This window comes from Nymphaea colorata, chromosome 3, assembly GCF_008831285.2.
Source record: "Nymphaea colorata isolate Beijing-Zhang1983 chromosome 3, ASM883128v2, whole genome shotgun sequence".
Classification (NCBI taxonomy): Eukaryota; Viridiplantae; Streptophyta; class Magnoliopsida; order Nymphaeales; family Nymphaeaceae; genus Nymphaea; species Nymphaea colorata.
This window is the reverse complement of record NC_045140.1, coordinates 11,540,780-11,563,240: the sequence shown is the minus strand read 5'-3', so window position 1 is coordinate 11,563,240 and position 22,461 is coordinate 11,540,780. Positions and strand designations below refer to the sequence as shown.

The 22,461-nt window shown below is 36.0% G+C and overlaps 2 protein-coding genes across 7 annotated transcripts; one reads left to right on the top strand and one right to left on the bottom strand.

The window, feature by feature from the left end:
- Window positions 1-4,225: 4,225 nt before the first annotated feature.
- LOC116251328 (uncharacterized) lies at window positions 4,226-12,620 on the bottom strand. Of its 2 annotated transcripts, none has more exons than XM_031625526.2 (5): window positions 12,436-12,620; window positions 9,019-9,325; window positions 8,263-8,370; window positions 5,889-5,963; window positions 4,226-4,648 (listed from the first exon to the last, which is right to left on the bottom strand). In XM_031625526.2, the coding sequence occupies exons 2-5, from the start codon at window positions 9,150-9,152 to the stop codon at window positions 4,417-4,419; spliced, it is 549 nt and encodes a 182-aa protein (XP_031481386.1). In that variant the 5' UTR covers window positions 9,153-9,325; window positions 12,436-12,620; the 3' UTR covers window positions 4,226-4,416. The 2 variants fall into 2 exon arrangements, with proteins under 2 accessions (XP_031481386.1, XP_031481387.1); XM_031625527.2 differs by having other exon boundaries at window positions 9,019-9,154.
- Window positions 12,621-16,381: 3,761 nt separating this feature from the next.
- On the top strand, window positions 16,382-18,514 carry LOC116251421 (uncharacterized). Of its 5 annotated transcripts, XM_050077153.1 has the most exons (4): window positions 16,382-16,539; window positions 16,664-16,765; window positions 16,953-17,004; window positions 17,096-18,514. In XM_050077153.1, exon 4 carries the CDS (start codon window positions 17,098-17,100, stop codon window positions 18,199-18,201), a length of 1,104 nt encoding a protein of 367 aa, XP_049933110.1. In that variant the 5' UTR covers window positions 16,382-16,539; window positions 16,664-16,765; window positions 16,953-17,004; window positions 17,096-17,097; the 3' UTR covers window positions 18,202-18,514. The 5 variants fall into 5 exon arrangements, with proteins under 5 accessions (XP_049933110.1, XP_031481541.1, XP_049933108.1 ...); XM_031625681.2 differs by lacking the exon at window positions 16,953-17,004 and having other exon boundaries at window positions 16,383-16,539; XM_050077151.1 differs by having other exon boundaries at window positions 16,384-16,539; window positions 16,953-18,514.
- The last annotated feature ends 3,947 nt before the right edge of the window (window positions 18,515-22,461 follow it).

The window sequence follows — 22,461 nt, the reverse complement described above, 5'->3', positions numbered from 1 at the left end:
TCGAGATGTCAATTTTGAAGTGGGTCAACAAGTTTGGGTTTACCTACGTCCTGAGCGATGTCCTTTTGGTACCTATAGTAAGTTAAGTCCTATGAAATATGGCACTTTCCTTTTGGTACCTATAGTAAGTTAAGTCCTATGAAAAATACAATGGCCTTGTTTCAGAAAACGTGGTATAAGTCTGTTCTTTATTTGATTGATAACTAGTTTAGGAACATCATTTATAATCACATCATGTTTTTTTTATACTAAGAGCCTAATGTTCTTAAGTTACGTGTTTCAAAAATATGCATTCTAAAAACACAAACAGTTTAAAGATGAGGCACTGTGGCGGGTCATATAATCCAACCTCCGAACTTCACAACTAATTTTAGAATTTGAATCCTTGACTAAGAATATCTGAGATTACTATATTATACTCATGAGTCAGATCATGATCTGCTGTTTCACTTAATCAGGTGTGTTGTTGTACTTAAGCATAATTTCTTGGTAGTTCGTGGATCATACCAGATTGGTCTGTTTTAAATTTCTATTGAATATTTATGTGCAAAAGAAAAAACTTGTTTCAGTTCTTCTCTCTCTCTCTCTCTCTCTCTCTCTCTCTCTCTCTCTCTCTCTCTTATATTACCATATCATATTCAGTTTTTTGGATTCAGAACCAGATCAAGCTTCGGTAGATAGGCATCACATCGGTCCCTCACCAAGAAGAATCTAGATTGTTGCTAACCCACTATTGCTGCACACTTTCTCTAACTGGATCCGTATACCAGTCAGCCCTTGGTAAAAGGCATGTGCGCATGCCCAGCCGAATTTGGTTTGGCAGGCACAATCACATATCCAACTGAATCTTCAATGGAGCCCCAAGCTGCCAGTGGGCCAAAACTACGACTTTCTGACATCTCATGTTAGTTATGTGCCATTACTATTGATCAGTAAGTGGCACTCTGATACAATATGCAGTTATTGCTCTTGGTTTCCAAAAAGTCTTCAAAATCATTCATGGATTCGTCGGTCCAATAGCAGAGATTTTAAGTCCAATGCCTGTTCTGAGGGCAGTCTAGTGGTTATGGAGAAGTACTTCTTAAAAGGCCTTCTATTTCAGTGCCATCAGGTCCATGTGATGAGATGTACATTTCAATTGGAAAGAAATGTCTTCTTTTACTAGTGCGCCCATTGAGAATGTCTCTCTCTGATCTTCCCTAGCCGACTGTTTACATGTTCTATTGATTTGTTTGGATGGCTTTGTGGGAAAATGGTAATTGGATCCCTTTCCCCATTGGTCCTCAAGAAATTGCAACTCTCCTAATGGGACTTGCTTATCTTGTAAAAGGTTCAGAAGCATTGCGGCCTGTCGTTGCCTAAGACATTTCTCCTTCTAAGATCGTTTTAAAGCACAGTTGACACACCCATGAATCGAACTCAGATCGGCTGACTATTGGGTCATGGGTCAGCGAGTTAAATAGAAAACTGGTCTGTACTCAGTTCATACATATAGCCCCTTTCTGTATTAGTTAACAAGCTGGGGTTTGTCAGACCATGCTAAGGAGACTCATACCCAATTTGCGAATTCTTAACCTTCTTCAACCTGAATTTCTTAAAGTCAACTATCCACTAGCCAAGTATATGAAGCTTTTCTTCTCTTGCATAACTTGTTTATCTGTCCTATTCATAGCATGGATCTTTAGTTAGCTGTCAGCATTCTGATGGGATTGAAATAATGGTGACAGTCAAAAACCAAGTTTTCAGACCTTGAATCGAAGTGAGAACTCTGTTTTAGGCCAATGGAAAGTTGGGGTCTCAACTCTCAACTTTCAGGTCTTAAAAGGCCACACTGTGGGCTCTAGAAAAATCAATGCAGATTAATTCTCTTCACTACTTCCCTGAACCAAGTCAAATCTTGAGTCTTCAAGCTGAGCCACAAGAATGGACCACTTCCATGGATCTACTGAGTCAAGCTAAAGAGCAGAGGGATGCATTGGTGTCCTTCATTTAATGCACGTTTTATGAGGCCTATCTCTTCACTCTGTTTCTGACATTCTACCGAATGCAGACTGCCTGCTCTTACCATTCCGTAGCAGTAATCGTCACAGTTCTTTGTGATCTACCAAGACGTCCTATTTATAATCACTTGATGCCGCATTCTTGGGCAAGCTCCAAAATAAATTTTTCTTTTTCTTTTTCTTTTTCCCCTTTCTTGGTAGTGGAGTAAAGGACCTATCTTTTTTTCCTTTTTCAATCAATCTTGCAGTCCTAGAAGAACTAGTTGTCTGAATTTCACTTGGGACCAATCCAGACCTAACAGGAGTATTATACTGGGAATCTGCTCTGCTTGCCCTGTCTATTTCATATGCAACTTTTCTATTTGAAAGCATATGTAACTTTCGTCTCCTTAAATTCACATTGTCTGGTTTGAATTTCATTTTCTTGATCCAAACTAATCGGGGAAAAGTACACAAACTAGAAGACTTTCTGCTATAGTGGGTATTGGAAGACCTTGAGCCTGCATCAACCCAACCAGTTGGTAGACCCTTCTGTCCATCATTGCCATGGAGGATTGATTCTCCTAGTAGTAGCTTAGACAAACTGTTTGATTTTTCATCCCACTTTTTACATCCTCTTCATCAAAACAATTTGCACTGCTTGGACTGGTTGTTGAACCAGCAGCGGCGGTGCTGATAGCAGCGGCAGGTTGCTATCATGCATTAATTTGCAGCTATGGGTTACACCAACTACTGGTTATGCCTTTTCATCCATTAAGCGGGTGTTTGCTACTCTTGCCAAACCTAAATCAAGCCGCAACATGCAAATGTGAAGCAAGATGGATTGAATTCATAACCTTTCACAAGGAACACCCACACTGCTAGAAGTGTTGTCATTGTCCGTCTTCCTCCGTTCTGTCATCAGTGCTCTTTGTAATGCTTTTATTTTTAAATCAATTTAAAATATTCTAAACTATATTTTACAATGTTATTAGATGTAATGCATGCACATCAAATCCCATCATCCCCATGAACGCATTGTATCATGGGGGTGATGCTCAGTCAACCTGATGTGTGCGCATGACCCCTGTGATGCGCATGCATCACAATTTGTGCCTGATGCATGCCCATCAACATACGTCAGGCACAGACACCTTTTTTTTTTTTGCAACGCTTTAATTTTTTTGTGACGCTTTAACGTTCTGATATTGCTGTTAAATTAGTTTGCTTAATGACATGGCATATAATATGCATAATCTCTCGTACATGTTTGTGTTTGCTTATGTTTTTGATTGTTCAATTATAAAAGTAACTTGAATATTTTAAACTAATTCTGAAAATAAAAAGGAATAAACCCATATCACTGGTAGATCGCAAAAGGACAGTCCAATGGTAAGTAAACATAAAAAAAACAGAAGGTTAAACGGAAAAACAGGATGAAAAAAAGGGTTTAAGTAAACATTAAAAAAAAGTTCAAAACAAGGTTTAAAAAACGGTTGTGTTGAGCTGAGTTCCTATAAGCATGAGGTTCAGAAAAAGGGTTTCATGAACGAAACATTAAGTACTGTTACGGAAGGAGTACATCACTTTGAGTAGCAACCCACGCCCGCATCCTCTTCCTTTGTAACCTAGTTTAGAACTTTAAATCCTCAACAAGTGCCATTGATTCCACCGTGCATGGAAATGACAACTACTAGATATTTTTTTGTTTTTTGATGTTTTTTATTTTTGACATTATTTTTGTGGATATTATATATACATGAAATTTTTTAAATTTTTTATCCTGATGCTTATATAAATCGTGCCGCTTCACAAGCTTAGCGCATCGCATCAATGCACTTAACAACATTGATATTTTAAATTCAAAAAATGAAAAAAAAAATAAGACTATATAAACCGCCAAACACCAGCCTACGTATTGGTGAGCAAACTCATTACGATACCGACACCGTTATTTACAACACTGGTCCTAATACTTGTTTCTTGGAATAGGGGACCCTTCAACTAAACCATGCTGCCCATGCTGCGAACAGGAAATGTATGGTCATACGAGGTGACGTACCACGGTGTGCACAGGGACGAACAGCTGACTAAGTTCAGATAAAGATCATAAATGCTCTTTCGTCAGGAAAGAAGACCTAACTGAAGGGGAAGAAGGCATTTTATCTTAAATTGTACTGAAGCCTAAAATAGATTTGTATCTTGGCTTCTCTTAGGCACTTCATTTCTTCAGAGAGAGAGAGACAGTGTTTTAATTTGAGAATTTCCTGAAACTCAACTGAATACATGGAAACAAAGGACAAAAAACAACCTAACCTTTCAACAAACTTCCGACAAAAAACAACCTTCTCAATAAAGTTCCACTTTCTCTGCCGACTAACCTGAACTATACAAACAGCGTGACAAAATAATGTGAATCGGACAACTTCTGTGGTTCTCAGTTTAGCAGATCATAATCATCCAATTTTTCATTGTATTGCATAATCTTCTTTTTAATCTTTGAGGAATCTACCCAAGTGACAAAATCTTCCATATTCCTCGTCACAAGGAATGCAGGATCTGTGACAGTATCAGGGCCTACACGAATGTGGCCTTGCTCAATGTATGTGATAGCTTCTTTGAGGTGCTCTGCGAATTTCAATCTCACCAAAACTGTAGCTAGCCGACGCCTGTAGATACACCAAGCATAGAGTTACAAAAACTTTCGGAGGTTCTTCATACCTAAAAGCCAACATGAGCTTCCTCCACATGGCCAGTTGTCAGATTTAAGCCTTAATTAATACTGAAGGAGATCAAAACTTACATACTCAGGCTAACTCATCGAACCTCAGCTTGCCAATCAAAAAAGTAATTGCAACCAAACATCTTGGAATATGGGTAAGCTTACAGGCATATCGTTGTTTAATATCATTTCAGGCATGTTTTACTTGAAACCCATATTGACAGTCTCGAAAAGACGTGCTAAGAGTATATTAACAAACAAATTAGCACAAATTTCCACAAAGCAATAATATACATGCATTTTCATGAAAATGCCTATAAAGATGTATTCTTAATTATATCATGATTATCTGACTAAATTGTTAACTAGCCACAGTTCTTAAGGTTTCAATGGATAATTTTGTTACGCAATACTACTACTACATTAAGTGTTCGCATCCCGCAGCAGTAATGAATTTCTCCAAAAAGATTATATGAGTTTCCAGAGTATCTGAGACAAGATCTTTAAATGACGCTTTAGTTTACTGTCTCTGAAATGTCCATTCGTGTCTCAGTATCTAGGACTGGCATGATCTGGTATAAGAAATGATAAGATAGACCAGATACAATGCAACTCTCGCACAAAAGATCACTTCTTGACATCTAAATAGGTAATTTCTTGCTTTTTATTTGGGATCTGCCCACCAAACTCTGATTTGATTTTGATAAGTCCAAGTTAGAACAGATGGTCAACCAGAGACAAATACTATAAAAGCAAAGCTGACCATGTTAAGATGTCTTAATGCCAAGATAGTGAGAGCAAGAATTTTGTAGTTTTCATAAATTAACTTATGTGCAAATCAAAGAGATGCAAAGGACAGAGTAGCTCAGGGACGAAGACATAAAATGGACAGAAAAAAAAATATAACAGAAAGTATGACCACTTGGTAATTAGTTCTCCTGCCAAAAATTATTGTGTGGTTATTCATATAGTTGCAGATTAACAGTACAGGCATGTTTTTTCCCCTTGATTCCTCAATTTGAACAGGTTCTTGTGATTCCTTGTCGCAGGACAGAAAAATTACAGGCTATACAAAATAAGAAAAGGATAGAGCATGACTTCTAAACGTCACCAAAACAAACATGCCCTAAGAGATGTGTAACAGAAATGTGTGCATAACAACATAATTCTGTCCATGTTTGAATTACCTGCAGAAGGAAGACACTGACAGATGATCGCACAAAGTCAAGCTCTTTTTGGTTGGTATAACACCCATATTATAGCTGTAATTCCCATGGAAAAGATCATCAGAATTAAGTTAGAAGCTAAATAGCTTCTAAATGATATTTTATCAGGAAACAAAGCAATATTGCTTGAATATTGATAGAAACTTTCCCCAGATGAAGGCAGGAACCTTTAAGTGATATGATTATGCATTTTGTACATTAATCAGTGTACCACAATAGTCATCCGGACTGGGCAAAAGCTTTTACACAAACAAATGAACCAATTTTGAGTATACATTTAATGGCAAGAAAGATGTTTAGCTTAATCACCCTGTTACACTACAGACCTCATCTAATCTTATCTTGCATAATTTTTTCAGCTGAAAATAAAATTAGCAAAAATTATGATGTTCAGAGGAAGAACCTTTCCAAGTTTATGAAAAGGTGGTTACAGAAGTTTTCACATTGTTGACTAGAAATGACCATGTTGGTCCAAATGCAACATCAACCTTCCTTCTGAACTCTCAAGCACTTGCCATTCACCGATCATGGGCACTTTTCTTTGCACATTTTTTTAATATTTTCATCAAAAATTCATATTTTATCCCCAAACAAAGGTAAACAGAAAGAAAAAATCTCATTTGCTTGATCTAGGACACTTTAATGTTGCATTGTCACAAATATTGCTTGATAGGTTTTCCTGAGGTACCAATCGGGAGGTTTGTTTTGCTCAGAAAAACATCAAGAATTCAAAAATAAACAAATGTAAAATAAAAGAAAAAATATGAAAATTTTGAGTGTTACATTAATTTTCTTATGAAAGCGTTGGTAAAAATTCAAAATAGTTATTAAAATGTTAAAAGAAACAAAAAAAAAAACAAATATATGACATGTTTTTATTTGAAAATATGCAAAGAAATGCAATAGAATGTCATATGTTGGAGATTTTTTTACACTACTGCAAGTTTTTCACATTTTATTGTTTGCCCTTATTTTTCCTCTTTTAGCACAATATGTTGAAAAAAACAGATATTTTAATTAATTTGATCCATAACTTTCATGTAAAACAATAACTTCACAAACTTTGAGTCCAAGAAAGAACAGAAGAACCCTTAAACACATCAAAATGCTATCAGATGGATTCTTAAGGGACAGAAAAAGATACACAAGCATTCTTAAGGGACAGAAAAAGATACACAAGCGTAAGAGAACATAACAACAGCATACCCAATATTGCCCTCAAAATGGAACCCTAAACAACTTTTATGTATGTGAATCATTAATGGCCAACCATAGACACAAGTATCAGTTACGATCATTTCTCAGAAACTGAAAATAAAATTGAAAAAGGTCTAGGTAACTGATTGCCTATAAATATCAAGTTTTTAACTCAACATGTTCTTGTTAACAGAAAACATCTATTTACATGTATATTATATATCCACATAAGTTTTATTAAAATTTTTATTTTCATTTAAACGTTGATATCTTCAGAATTGTCCTGGAGAAACAAGCTGTTCAGTTTGTCATGAGATTGCATTTCACAGATAGAATCTGAATATCAGATTTTCAACTAGGGAGAAAGAACAAAAAGCAAATTTGTATTCTTAATAATGTGCTTATTTAAAAGTTGAAACCCTTGCCTTGCCCCTCCTTCCTTTTTCCATTTCCCCCTTCTCCTACATTCTCCTATTTTCCTGTTTCTTCCTTCTTTATGTTCCTTTTTTTCACACCCTTTTTCTCTCTATGCCAACTACTTTCTGCCTGAGCACCTATCTAGGGCCAGGCCCCAACTAGGGGTACCACCTAAGTCTTCTGAGTCTCTGACTAAATCGCTTAACATTGCCAACTTGCAATATTTTCAAAACCTTGCAATGACATGATTCTTTCCTCATTCAGTTGCAGCAAAATGGAGGACTAAAAAGTCCAAGATAAATCAACTATATGTCCAAGTACCTTTTCTTCAATATATTACTGGAGATGTCAGTTCCAGCAGACACTGACTGCTTGATCAGCTTAGTTGTTTGCTGGGATTGGCTCCACTTTTTAGTTATTGAACTTTCATTGTTTACACAACCTAAATAGCAATCTAGCACATGGCCTTCCAATTACATTTTGAACAATCAGATCTCATTTAAGATACTGCAATGCCTAAATTTTATGCTTCAAGAACTACAAGAGGCACTGAACTATGAACAATGGCATGGGTATGAATTGTGACAACGTATCTCTAAGTGTTAGTGACTTTTCAAAAGTAGTTCTACCTGTCTACACAGAAAACTAAGAGAACAATGTAAAGTAAATAAGACCATTAATGCACCATGTAACAAAACATAAACTTTTTCAGCAAACTTACAGTTTTTCCAACAACGAATTTGTCATCTCAATCCTGAAAGGGTCTCTAGGATCAATCTGCTTCAATATGTTCACAAGTTTCGTCACCATTCCACAAATTTTCAAGTATCTAAACCAACAACATAGAAATTCATGTTACTAATCGTCTTGCTTTGTATTATTAGAATCAGCACCCAGAAGGGAAAATAAGATAGAAACACTGAAAGAAGCAATTTAGCTATCAAATTGTATATATTCCTCCTTCCTGCTTTTCACCTTCTGCTACAAGCAATTCAAACACAAAAGCTGAACTCCTTATCATGTGCTGTAGTTTGCATTATATATTCATTTGACTATTACCATTTAGATTCACTTTGTGTGGAATACTATCTATATCATTGATATTTAAATCTAGGCTATAAGAAGCAGATGCTGCAGCAATCCAACCCAAATTCTAGAACACATACAAGGATATCTGATTTATCAAATAAACAAACAGAAAACAACTTCTGTCTATTTCTGATTCAAATAAACAAAAGAACTGATAAAGATTATGTTGAAGGTACCAAGAAGACACATATGCAGGCTCAAATATGAAGCACATATCTCTTAGTTCTAAATAAATCAACAAACCAACATAAAGAATCGGGTATAGTTTTAAACAGAACCTAATAAAGAAACCTTGTAACATGGAATAACAAAAACACATCTCCCAAAAATAAGGGAAGAGGGGGGGGAGAGAGAGAGAGAGAGAGAGAGAGAGAGAGAGGTTTCTAACTTTTTGTAATCGTCTCTACCCACGATATGGTAGCGACCCATGATGAGGGCCTCCCTCTGCCCGTTCTCTCTCTTCCATTCTAGGAAGTTCACCTTCTTCAGCAGCTTCTTCTCATGAAACTTTAGCTTCCTCATCTCTGTTACCACCAACCAGGGGAGGACAGCACAAATAAGCAAGAAGAGGAAGAAGGCAAGAGGACAAGGGAAAGCAAAGAGAGTTCTCTCCCTCTCAGAATGGTGCAGCCTTCTAAGCAACGTTGTTAAATGTGATGAGATGAATGCGATGAGGCGAAGCGAGACGTTTGAACCTATCATGAGGTGAGGCATTGAAGCTTAATCTTTAGGATCAAAATTATGAAATATATAGTATTTAAATAATGACAGGATTGAAAAGAAACAACTAAAATAACCAATATATAAGTAAAGAGTAATATAAGAAACATATTTAACTCGTGTTACTCAACTTTCACACACACATGTACATGCAAACCACAATCAAGTTATATTGACAATGAATAAAACAACTTAAACCTACAAGCATCAAATCACATTGAACACAACTCAAACAAGCATGGGGCCATCCCCAAATCAACAATTACTAACAACCCCTTCTACATGAAAAAAAAAAATCTTTTCAAATCGACCTGTCCTAATAGTACCTTCTATGCATAGTTCAATTGCATAATCATGTTGTATTCACAATCAAGTTATATTGACAATTACATTGTATTGGAAACAAGTCAAAAGGATGTGAGATCATTCTCAAGTTGATATGTCCTAGCAATACCTTCTACATGCCAAAAATCTCTCATCAAATCTACCCATCCTACCAATACCATTTATGCATAATTCAATTGCACAGTGAATATAAAATAAACCAAATTCTGACATTGTTGTAAATTCTAACATTTAAAAGCAAACAACCAAAATAGGGAAAACCAAGATTGAGATCAAGCATGGTTTTCTCCAAAAAAATGAAAGTTACTCGGATCAACAAGGAGATTAAAAGAAAGATCTATGGGCTGTAGAAAAAGCGAGAAGTTGGCCAAGCAGACAAATGAACAATCTCTCCACTTCCTAAACTGAAAGAGAAATATATTATTGCAAAGCGAAAACTCTTATAACTGCATGAAAAAGAAAACCGAACAGGAAAATAACAATTTGAGAAGCCAATAGATTATCAAAATCATTTAAATCCCAATTTGAATAGCTTCTAGATTCGCAGCAAGACCTCCATTTGCTAGTTGCAGATTCTCCTTGTACAAAGTTTGTATGGGTATTGGTACGGCGAGGAAAAAAACGGGTATAACAAAGTTATATATCTCAGGAAAAACGGGAAAAAGACGGCAAATTTTTAAAAAATAAACAAATAATCCTGATAATTATATAAAAATAAAGTAGATGAGAAATTTAAAAAAAAACATTGAAAAATACTAGATAAGCAATAAATTAAAATTAGATAATGAAAACTAACAAATACACAACTTGATGATGAACTATGGTAGATTCCTTCATCTCGAAGAGGCAAATTCAGCACATAGAGGCATCTCAGAATGGAGAAGCCAACACCTTCCATAGGTAGCAAATTAACTTGATGCAAACAGTTTCATATAGCAAATTGGTGCATGTCAGTACATATAAAATGCATATTAGTTTCAGCCTCTAGCTCAACAAGTATACGGAGTACTACTGCTAACAAACAGTGGCAGTAGGTAGGCTGTGATAATTTTAGTGAAATGACAGCTTCTTCATCTCTTCAAAATTTACTATGACTTAGAAAACTAATGGCCATATGTGTGCGCTTAACTCCCCCCCTTATGACATAAACAATTGCAAGCAGTTCCCTCGAGCTAAGACTCGAACTCACTCGTGGAAAATATGTTTAGTAGGAAGGGGGATTTTCACTAATCAATGGTCAAATGCAACAAGATAAGGGGGAAACATAAAAAGGTAATACAAACTGCAGAAAACAAGAACAAGGATACGATTAGGTGGCCTCTATGTGCTGATTTTGCCTAAAATCACCGCCACGCCCACCTTATTTTGGTAATTGTTGTTCTTCTGAACAAAAAATACGTTTTTTTCAAAAAAAAAAAGCGATAAATTAACTATCCCTTTAAAACTTTAAAAAAAATGCATTTTTTTAAAAAATGTTAAAAAAGAATGCGAATTTTCGCGTTTTTTTCAGTTTTTTTAATGTCAAACAATTTTTTTTTTCAATTTCTATTTTTCATTTGTCAAACGTACTTATGTTTGTATTATTAGTTTCTCAATCATTTTAATTTTTCTCCATTTTTAGTTTTTAAAATTTTTTAAAAATTTACCTTTTTTTTTTCAAACTCGCAGTATTATACCTCAGAAAAACTTTGCCGTTTAAAACTTCGAGACGTTATTTGTAAACAGATTAGCAAAATGCTGCTTAAAATGACTTTGATGATGCAGCTTTTTCTTTAAGAACAATACTGGATTTGCAAACAAATGAGAACACTATGAAGTATGAACAACCATGCAGTTTCCAAGGAGGTTTTCATGGCCTTTTTTTGCATAATTCTGACCAGTTAATGGTATCAATAGTTATTTTCTCCCATCAACTAATAAAGTGCACAAGATTCAACAAGTTCAATCAAAGTAATTCCACAAATTCAACAGAAGAGGGTACGGAAGCTTCACGAACAACGTCCAGCCAAATTCACAAACTTCGTTTACCGGCGATTTTCTGGTGAACAGTCGGGAAGAGCTAACCTTTCTATGATGCTGCGACCATGAGAAAAACAGTAAACAAAATTTATATACCAACCAACAATACACTGTAAAAAGAAACAGATGCACGTATATTTTGTGTTAACCAAAAAACAGAGAGAGAGAGAGAGGGAAATGTGGGGTTGTGATTTGTGAAACCCACGTATTTGAAAAATCAGTCTCAAGATTCACGAACTTGTTAAGTGAGGGCACAGCCTTAATGAGTGACAGACATCGCACTAGTTCATCTATACAGCAGGGCCTCTCTTTCAAGTAACAAGCCAAGAAATAGAGCAAATCAATGACAAAAAGACGTTTTAATAGTAATAAATTTTCTCAAAAATGTTAACCAAATAAAGAAGGCATAATCTCATCAAAGGGACTAGCATATATAAAAATTTGAGGATCCCCCGCGTGAATGAGCGGGAGAGAAACCAAGGGAGAAGAGGAAGGGAAAAAATAGGGCCCAAGCAAAACAATGGTTAGATTAGAAACGTCAATCGTTTTTGTAAACTGCTACTAATTTTATATCTTGATGCACTTCATCAAACATTTTATGTGTAACTTATGTACCAAAGAGAGAGGCCTCAGCGTGAGGATGAGAACTAGAGAGAGTGGCGCCGACGATTTTTGGGTCATTCAGTGGATGAGAGAGAGAGAGGAGAAATGATGCGCATACCTTCCTTCTGGTTGGGGAGGCGATGGTGACTTCTTCAGGGGAAGCGAGGGTGGCCACCAACGAACGACGGTGGGGCGGCGGAGCAGAAGGAAGAGGAAGGCTCAATGGTTTCACAGCCGGAGGGTTGCGTCGGACGTCCCTCCAGAACGCACTTTTTTCGAGAAATTTTTTTACCCGGTTCTACATCTTTTGGCGCGGTATAAAGGAACCGATCCCATCGTCCCAAATGATACGCTAACACCGATCCGGTACGTCTCAGGGCATGACTTGATCCCGAATTGTAAAATTTAATAACCCAACTCGAAAGTGGGCATCTGAACTGCTGCCTAGTTCTTTTTGAGGGGGGGGAATAAGGCTTTTAGTCTCTTATGAAAAATAAGGTTTTGTTAAAATTGTTTTGTTTTGTTTTTTTTTTTCCAAACCTGATTTTGATGTCACTCAAACACTTTGAAACACAGTTTTGCGGACAAAAAACCAGCATTTTAGGATGCCAACCAAACACCCCCTTGATCTGGCATTAAAAATTTTTTTTAGCCAAAAGCAAAAAATAATATTGTACCCACAAACAAATTAATAATTATAAAAACGTAAAAATAAAAATAAAAACAAGTCAAACTCGTATGTTGACTTTTGGCCAGCTGTAGTCCACACCTGGAAGAAAAACCGTGAATGAGGACACGAATAGTCTATAAACTCTCGAGAGGAATATCAGAATATTCATAATTGAATATTTTCAAGTTATACCTTAAATCATTCAAATCGAGCTGTTTTCAAAATCTTTGAGTTCAAAGAAAATATGAAGCCTGTTCAGGTAGACAAGAACAAGCTTGGAAAATTCAGGCAGAATTTTAAAATATGTTCACCTTTTAGGTGGTCAATATATTCACAATTCAGATTTTCCTTCTCCAAAATAATACAAGCTATATATCTTGAGGCATTACCCATATATATATATATAAAATAAGCATATTGTATCACATTGAGTGGCAAAACGGTCCACCTTACAAAGGGATTTGAGTTCAACCAGTAGTCCAGTATACAAGATAAAATAAAAACTCGCCTTAAAAAAATAAAAAAGGAAAAACATGTGCAAGTTTCTTCTTCTTGCCAATAGCAATAAAATGACTTCTCCGCGAATCTTTCCTAAGGCAAGCGCAATGTCATTTTTATTTCCAGCCACAGCTATGTTACTTCAACGTAATCCACAAGCTTAATAGTTTAATGAAACAATTGGGAGTATCTTTCTTATCCTAATAGGAATCAAACTATTATATTCTCCGCTCATGTGGCATTATCTTTTAGGCTAAGATATTATTAAATAATCCGGTTTACCCATTGTATGCCAATATGATTCATTACCATCTAAAATTCCTATATGTTTTTGGAGCTAAAACTTTCCTTAGTTCATTTTATATTGCTAACATTTTCATTTTGTCATCAACAATCATGTCAATAATACATTTCATGTGGCTATTTCATTTTGACTTAAACAATAATGTCAGCTAGATTGCTTTCTTGTGCCATGTTATTTCCTAATATTTCTTCATTAGGCAAGTGATGAATGCGCGCATCATTGCCGTCTTTCTTTAAATTGTCTGCCATTAACTGAGATATTTTCATTTAATTTCACATTTAATACATTTAATATGGTGCAAATTTCTAGTTTTCTTTTTGGGGAATTTTAAAAAACACACCTAACTTTTCAGTATTGTTAAAATTGGAACCAAGTTTTCACCGATAAACCATAAAAATTTATTACTAGCCAGCTAAGCAGCCCTTAGCTACCACCATCTTAAATTACTCTCATAAACATGCTAAAATGCCATTAGTAGAAAAAAAATCCCATTAAGAAATTAGTCTCTTTAATTGTATCCATAACACCAATACCCAATTAAGTATTAATACCTAAATTGGTTCTATAAACCAATTAGGTCGGGAGAAAAGGTCACCTTTTCATACTCGAAGGGCAACAATTTCCGTGTTTTATACATAAGTCGCTTGGTAGCAAGGACACTAGAAAAAGTTGCCTGGTAGCAAGGACACTCAGAGTGCGCATCAAATTGTTCTTTTCAAAGTTTATATCTATAGTGATCCAAGTAGCAATTGCTTGAGGGAGATTGAGCCTACCTTAGCTCTCTAATGAAGAAACGATATACAAAATAAAACCACATACAACTGATATATACATTGAAAAAATTATTATTTTCTCATATTTTTAGTATACAAAATAAAAAAATAGCCGATATATACTGATAAGTGCCAATACGTGTCAGTTGAGATGTTGTATCTTGAGTCTCCTAAACAATTTTCGAAACCGATTTTTACAACATTGCTAAGAACACCTACAAGTGCACCCACTAACTCAAAGATTTTTGTTTCCATAAACGACTAGATATTCAAATAAAAACCCAAATTGCTCACGCATTTGGTTGGCACTGTATGATTAAAGCACTATCTGCCTTACATATCGAAAATGAAGGCCATACAGATGAATGGAGATGTAAAAGAAAATGAAGAATTTCAATATCTAAGTTATTCCCTCGATGTCAAGAGATAGAGGGCCAGATTAACCTTTAAGTTGATTCTTAGCCTCGAAGAAACTGCACCTGGGAAGAGATTTTTCCAAATCTTCCTAAAATATTTCAATCCTTGCACCATTGTTGCTAAGCTCTAGCATGAATTAACCGATTCATGTTGAATCCTTTTGATTAGATGATTCAATGGCGCTCACATTTTGATTTTTAATTATTTTAAAATATTTCAAGATTCTTTTTTCATGTTCAATTGATTTGTTTATATAGTTTCATTTATTTTTCTTCAAAAATGTATATATATTTTAAAATTTTGCGGTCCTATCGATCCAATCGAGGAATCTATTTTTATAACATTGATTTTACATGTGTACAATAAAGGATTTGCTTCAAACTCTTCATGCAATCAAATTCCTTATATATACATTTTTGAAGATAAATAAATGAAACTATATAAAAAAAAGAATCTTGAAATATTTTAAAATAATTAAAAATCAAAATGTGAGCGCCATTGAATCATCTAATCAAAAGGATTCAACATGAATCGGTTAATTCATGCTAGAGCTTAGCAACAATGGTGCAAGGATTGAAATATTTTAGGAAGATTTGGAAAAATCTCTTCCCAGGTACAGTTTCTTCGAGGCTAAGAATCAACTTAAAGGTTAATCTGGCCCTCTATCTCATGACATCGAGGGAATAACTTAGATATTGAAACCTTAGATTTGAGAATAATCTACTATTAAGTTGTGTTTGTTTCACCGTGAATTCGAGATCCTTAGTGACATGGGATCACTAGAATCTTAGTTGCACAGATTTAAGATAAATCCATGTCTTTAAACATATAACATGAACTTAAGATCCACCTAATTAAAATGATCTTCTAAATACAACTTTTAATGTAGCTTCGCATCTTAGACATGAGGCTATCAAACACAACCTAATTCATAGAACTGTCAATTTAAGATTACCATTAATTATACTTTTGAATGATTGTATAGATATTAAGATGCAACATTTACAAATCTAAGATGTAACCATTGGATCTTTCAAACATAGGATTTTAGATATTTGTCACAAACAAATGAACTATTAATATCTTATATCATAAGATCTTATATCACCTTGGATCTTAATCAAATACACCCCTAAAGTCGCGCACATGGACTCTTTTGTTGGTCAGCAATTTTTTGTATGGCGGCGCGGTTGAATTATTTGAAAGAAAAAGCGAGAGGTGGAACTCTTTTAAAAACAAGAAACGAAAAAAAAAAATTAGCTGAAATTTTTCAGGAAAGATTGACCTTTATTTATGCTATTTTGCACATTCTAAAATTTTTTCGTCTTTATGAAACGGCCCCTTACAAAGTTGCAAATTTCCTGACACATAATGGCCTTTCCTGTAGAATAACGAGGGGGCAGTTCTACCCAGCTCTGGCATAAAATGGCCAATGACCAGGAAAAGGGCTCCCCTAATCATCCGGTTTTCAAAAAACTCACTTCCTCTCTTCTCCTCTTCCATGGCTCAGTGACTGGGCGGTGATGATGCCTCTGCTCTCCGTACTGTAAGATGATTACGGTAGAATGATGATGATGATGACATTGAATTGATGCTGCTTCATATCATTTATTAGTGTTACTGTCGTCGAGGCGATTTTCTGAGAACCCCGCGTTTCTCTTGAATGTTTTTGGAAAAATTTCAGGTTGGTTGAAGCCAAAGAGTCTACTCATACATTATCAATTGGGATTGCGGAAAGAAGGACGGTCGTCAATTGATCATTCTCCAATTTTTCGTCCTTGTCAAGGTAAAGGTTGTTTAGGCTGTAGTCCTTTTTCTTTCTTTCTTCCTTTTTTTTTCAAAAGTTGATCGGATGGGCCTTGCAGAAGACCAGGAATTTTTGTTTTCTTTATAGAAATTGAGGATCCTTCTTGTGAATTTGAGTCATCCTGCCTATTGGGCATCTCTTATTTTCCCGTGTTGTGGTTGTTCAGGTTCAGATATGAGTGGATGCTTTTAGAATTTTTTGCTGGGTAGTTTTTTCTCGTGAGTTTCTTGGTAAAGTGAAGGTTTCTTTTGATGATAGAACCTAGAAGAAAGGAACTTTAGGATTGTTGAGGTTGTGCTTTGATGGCAGATATGAATCTGAAGCGTCAGCGGCGGCCGAATGTTCGGCTTGGCGAAATCGGAGAAGTCTCTACTGCTGCGCTTTGTGGCACTTCGCAGAGGCATACTGATAATTGGGAGGCAACAAAATGGAAAACTAAGGCAGGAAGTTTGCAAGAGGTCGTAAGGCAGACTCCTTTCAGCTTCTCAAGGGACATTGCTAGATCTCACAAGTCAGCTTCTGCAAATCGGGGCAGTTTGATAAATGGTGAAATTCAGGTTGATGTGCCAATTGGTCCGGAAGGTATGAATGGTTTTGAGAAGGGAGTTGGAGGTATTAAGAGTTTTGGCCAAGAGCACAGAAAGCGGAGTCTAGAACTTGGTCCGATTGTGAAGAAGGTTAGGCATACAAAAGTCCGAGGTCGGGGGTTCAGGGGAGGAGGACTGGGAGATCGAGTTTGGAGGAGTGCACAGATCGGAGTCAGTATTGATAATGAAGTTAGAGAATGTCAGGAAGAAGATGGAGTGGGAGATCATGCTGCGACCAATACTTCCTACGATGCACAAGAACACTTTAAGGATTCTGATCTCGAAACTTTGGGAAGTCCACACTATGCAAAGGAGCTTGGTGATGCCGCGAAGGATCCATCTCCCGATGCAGTGGTTGTTAACTTTGAACAATCACTTAGCCCTCCCATTGATGACGAATGGGTTGAGCCTCTATCTGATAGGCAGGGCCAAGCTGATTCAGGGGACTATCATATGGAAGAAAATTCCAAAGAAAACAATGGCATGTCATCTGATGATATTAACTGCTTGGAATTGCGATCTGGTGAACCATCTAGGTTGAAGAATGAGGTCAAGGGCAATTCATGGGATCAGAGAGCTGGACTTGTTGAAAAGAAGGCAATACCTTTTTCTGCAAGAGTTAGTGGTGCTGTTGATAGCGTTAGGGGATGGTTGGACGAACTGGGGTTCGGCAAATATGCTCATATATTTGAAATTCATGAGGTTGACAATGAGGTATTGCCATTTCTAACGTTTGAAGACCTCAAAGAGATGGGTATTAATGCTGTTGGGCCTCGCCGTAAGATATTCACTGCAATTCAGATGCTTAAGGAGGGGTATTCTGCATAGTAGGAACTCCAGAGTCCAGACTCCCTTGGCATGGAATGGACATGTAAGCTTGCATTTTGTCAGCTACTCGTGAAGGAGGAGAAGATAAAACACTTATACAGTAGTGTAATCTAGAATCCATACAGCTTTCCCTTTTTATTTTCTCACTTTTTTCCGACCACTCAGTCTCAGTAGCAGATTAGTGCTTCATCCATTACCAGTACAGTAACCAAGATGGAACAATGTTAAGCTTTATAGCACATTAAAATTTTGTTTATTTATGTTTTGTGATATATATGACATGTTTTTTATAACAAACAGCTACTTCCTCTGCTGTGTTGGCATTATTTTTCTATTATCTGCAGTGTAGAAGTGGTGACATTCTGACCAAACAATTAAGAGTTTATCTCGACCTTTCTCCTCTGCCAGAAAGCGTTTACTTGATGATGCATGAACAATTGTAATAGTTGTCTGACTAGTATAGTACCAAGATTTGGGTGAGATGTTGCTTGGGAAATTGTTGGTAGTGGTTAACAATATCAGATTATGCCTAAACTTCTCACTGAAAGAGTGATGGCTTTATGTCAAATTGTCAACAGTATGGTTCTCTTCCAATTTAAGATTCTTATTCATTATGTAAGTGTTTAGTTTCTAAGGAACATCACAACTGTAGTAGTACAGAATTGCATTTTCTTCATTGCGGCATTATGGTATATTGAAATGTCATTATGTGACTGTTGTAGTTTCTAAGTGAACATCAGGCCTGTAATGGTATAGAGTTGCATTTTTTTCATTGCAGCTACAGAGCTTGTTTGATTGGACGAAAAACCTATTCCATGCATTCCATGGTTTGTCATGGCATGCTTCTACTGTTTGCATGTGCTTGGGTTTTGTTTTCTATCCTGAAAATGCCAATGGAACAATTTTGGAGGCGATAATGAATATCATTAAGTTTATCTTTTTGTTCGTGCTTGTTTTCCAGATGCATGCCAATGGGTTTGGGGTGTACCATTTGAACCATTCTAGGTTATAAGGAAATATATCTAAAATGATAATGCCTTCAGCGTATTTTTCCATGGCCATATTTAGGTATAATTGAAGTAGCGTTTGGTTTATGGAGAACACCTAATGATTGGCAAGTTTTGCCTACTTTGTTTGAATGTAATGCTTGCCTTGGTTATAGATAGATACCTTAAGTGGTGTCAAGGTATTCATTTTGTTCCTTTGGTCATGATTAGGTAGATTAGGACTCTATTTGGTATTTCAACAATCAGTAACTGCTATTTGCTGTTGATTTATTGCTCGCTGGTAACAAACATACTTGAGACCAAAAGGTACAAGAACATTGTTATTGACTTAAAGTAACTAAACTATGTTTGTTCTAAAAGCAAATTAAACTGTGTTAATTTATGTTGTTTCTTCTTGTGTGTGAGTGTTAATTTACCTGAACCTTGTAATGACCCTTATTTGGAGCACCAGATGATTGCAGAAAAATTGATTTTTACTTATTTCATATCTGCAAGACTGCAACTTCTTGGATGCAATACCGTGTATTTTGCGGTCACTTCTATATTTAAGTGCTCGACAAACTGTTCTTCAGAAAACAAAGGCACTTGGACATGTATTTTATTACATGTTAATCATGGGAGCAGCCTTTTGCTCCTGAAACAAAAGCCATATGCTGTGACCAACACTTTCTAAAGTTTCATGTTCTTCCTTTTCTTTTCCTGATGTAGAAAGCTGACAAGATATGTACCACTTTTATGTTGTGTGCCTATGTGGATAGTAAATGCATATCTAGTAGGTATGTATCTAAACTAAACTATATGTTTGGTTCGATTGCCTGATGCAGGCAGAAGCAGAAAAGTCCAAGATATTTTGGGTTTTTATTGTTTTCTTTCATTTGGATCCAGATCCATGGATCCACTTTTAGTCTATATAAAGGGTCTTAGGGCTCATTTGCAATCAGACATTGTTTGAATGGGAAACCTAAATTCTTTGGTCAATTTCTGCTTTCTTTTCTTCATTGCCTGGTTTGATTTGCTTTCGTTCATGTTTACCTTGTTCTTCCACAGGGATCAGAGCAAAAACCTTTCATTATTGTGCTTTCCTTTGTGCTTTCTTTCCGTTTGATTTAATTTGTTTTCCTGTTTTCGTTCAATTTGTAGTTTGCTGTGGGGCTTAGAGCTAACCCTGTAATCACTGTATCAGTGCCATAAGTATATAGAGAAAGGTATGGGGTGCATATCATGAAAATAGTGATACCAAAGTTATGGTATTGCCTGAAGTGCAGGAATTCGTGTTTCTGATTTCTCCTTAATGAAATTAAAAGTATAATAAGTGAACAGCACAGTCAGCACCCTGTCTGTCCTTGGTAAAAGATGTGATGTCCCATAATTTGGGAAATTTTGGAGACTTCTGTAAGTGTCAATTACCTTATTCCATGCAAAATTTACTTCAAGACTTGTTCTTCTAAACAAGATAAAATTTTTCTGTCTTCTGATTTATATGTTTGTTCATACAATCCATGCTGGTGGGTTGTTAGCTTTAGTATGAGAGCCATTTGGTTTGTTGCTTGGGTTGTTAGACTTAGTATGAGAGCCATTTGGTTTGTTGCTTATTTTTGTTTATGAGATGCATGTCCATGTAGCCTGCTTAATCATATATTGTGTTTTACGTTAAAATCAAAAGAAGCAAAGATAATATACAGTTATAGATGTATATCTCAAGTTCTCTGTTTTTTGGTGACCTGTATCCATCATTTAGAATAAACTCCAGACGTGTTATCTTTACCTTTTTGCTGTTCAATATCTATTTTCTGGGATGAAGATATTTTTCTCATTTTCCCTGAGCCATCCATGGTTCTGGTGAAGATCAGTTTAAACTGAATTTATGTTCTTTCTCCTAGGTATTATTTTCACTCCTTTGTTCATAATAGGTACAAAGTGCAGTTGTATTTTCCTCCCTTTTGTTATTCTTCTTCTCCATGTGTTGAACTTCGGTTCATTTATTTTCGAATATTCATGGGAATAACAAGTGTAAATTATTTAGATGGTTACGACCTGACAAATATCTTACACCATATATTTGAAAGCCAAAAATGTACATCCCTCTGGATACTGGAAACATTGTGGTTTCCTTTTTCTCTTCAGTAAATAATTCAGACCAGTTGAAATTGACATAGTATTGTGAAGAGAATGGAATTATGGAAGTAATAAGTCTGCCTCTCTCTCTCTCTCACTCTCTGAGTTGCAATCCCTTGCTGCTTTTTATCTCAAGGTTTAGATCCAACTCGGTACCTTCACCATGCATCTGAAAGTTGTGGATAGAAATCTCACTTTCTGACCACTAGCATCCTGTGAACTTCCCATTATATGTTAAAACGGCCGATGAACTCATTGAGATTAAAACTGTTTGGATATAGAAGCCATATGTAGCACACTTTCCAGGTGAAAGAAACTAGAAAATTTTGGACCAAGTAATCCATTATTTCGTGCCCATCACCCTTCCAAAATTTCTATTTGTTTGTTTTCTCTTGTGTATCTTCTGAAATCAAGCTCCTTGTGTCATTGCAATGGGTTGCTCTGTTACTGCAGTACTTTGTTTTATGAATTGTACTGTGTAAATTCTGCTCCATCAAAGTCTGTTAACAACTGTTTATTTTGATTAATCATAGAAATATTTGCTTCATTCCTTCCAGGTATGTGACACAGGTATGCCAGTTTTGCCCAGGTACCCATGTTGACAAGTGGGTACGGCGACAGGGGTACGGCTTTGTTTTAATTTTGAGTTTTTTGAGATTTTTCTTTGATTTAACAGTACCTAACAGGAAAGGTTTCCTTTCATTTTTTTTTTAAATTTTGAGATTTTTTGTAGATTATAAGACTATTAATGTTTTTTTTTTCATTTTTTCATTTTGAGAATTTAAAAAACTGCCATACTTGTGTACCCACAATTTTCAAAATCGCCGTACCCGAACCCATATCCCCGTACCCGCACCCGCACCCGCATGGAGTTTGCCTCTTCCAAGTAGGGGTTCCTTGTGTAAGTAGTCCATACATGATACTCTATCTCCATTGCTGCTGCTGCAGATGCCAGAGCAGCTATTGGGCTAGAATTGTTGGGTCAGTGTATTTGCGGCAAAAAGTACAGTAGTTTTTGAATGAATTCACATGTTTAACCGTGTAACATCTCATTCTGGAGAATAGAGAAAATTGACATTACTTACGATATAGTTAAATAATTCCTAGAAGTGATACATATATATATGCATTTCATTTG

What these genes read in the sequence shown, in the direction of transcription:
- LOC116251328 (XM_031625526.2), bottom strand. Translation starts at nt 9,152, where the DNA reads ATGAGGAAGCTAAAGTTTCATGAGAAGAAGCTGCTGAAGAAGGTGAAC. An exon ending in AATTCGTTGTTGGAAAAACT is followed by an intron (nt 5,964 to 8,262) that starts GTAAGTTTGCTG and finishes TGGGAATTACAG; the next exon opens with CTATAATATGGGTGTTATAC. An exon ending in TCAGTGTCTTCCTTCTGCAG is followed by an intron (nt 4,649 to 5,888) that starts GTAATTCAAACA and finishes GTGTATCTACAG; the next exon opens with GCGTCGGCTAGCTACAGTTT.
- LOC116251421 (XM_050077151.1), top strand. Translation starts at nt 17,089, where the DNA reads ATGGCAGATATGAATCTGAAGCGTCAGCGGCGGCCGAATGTTCGGCTT.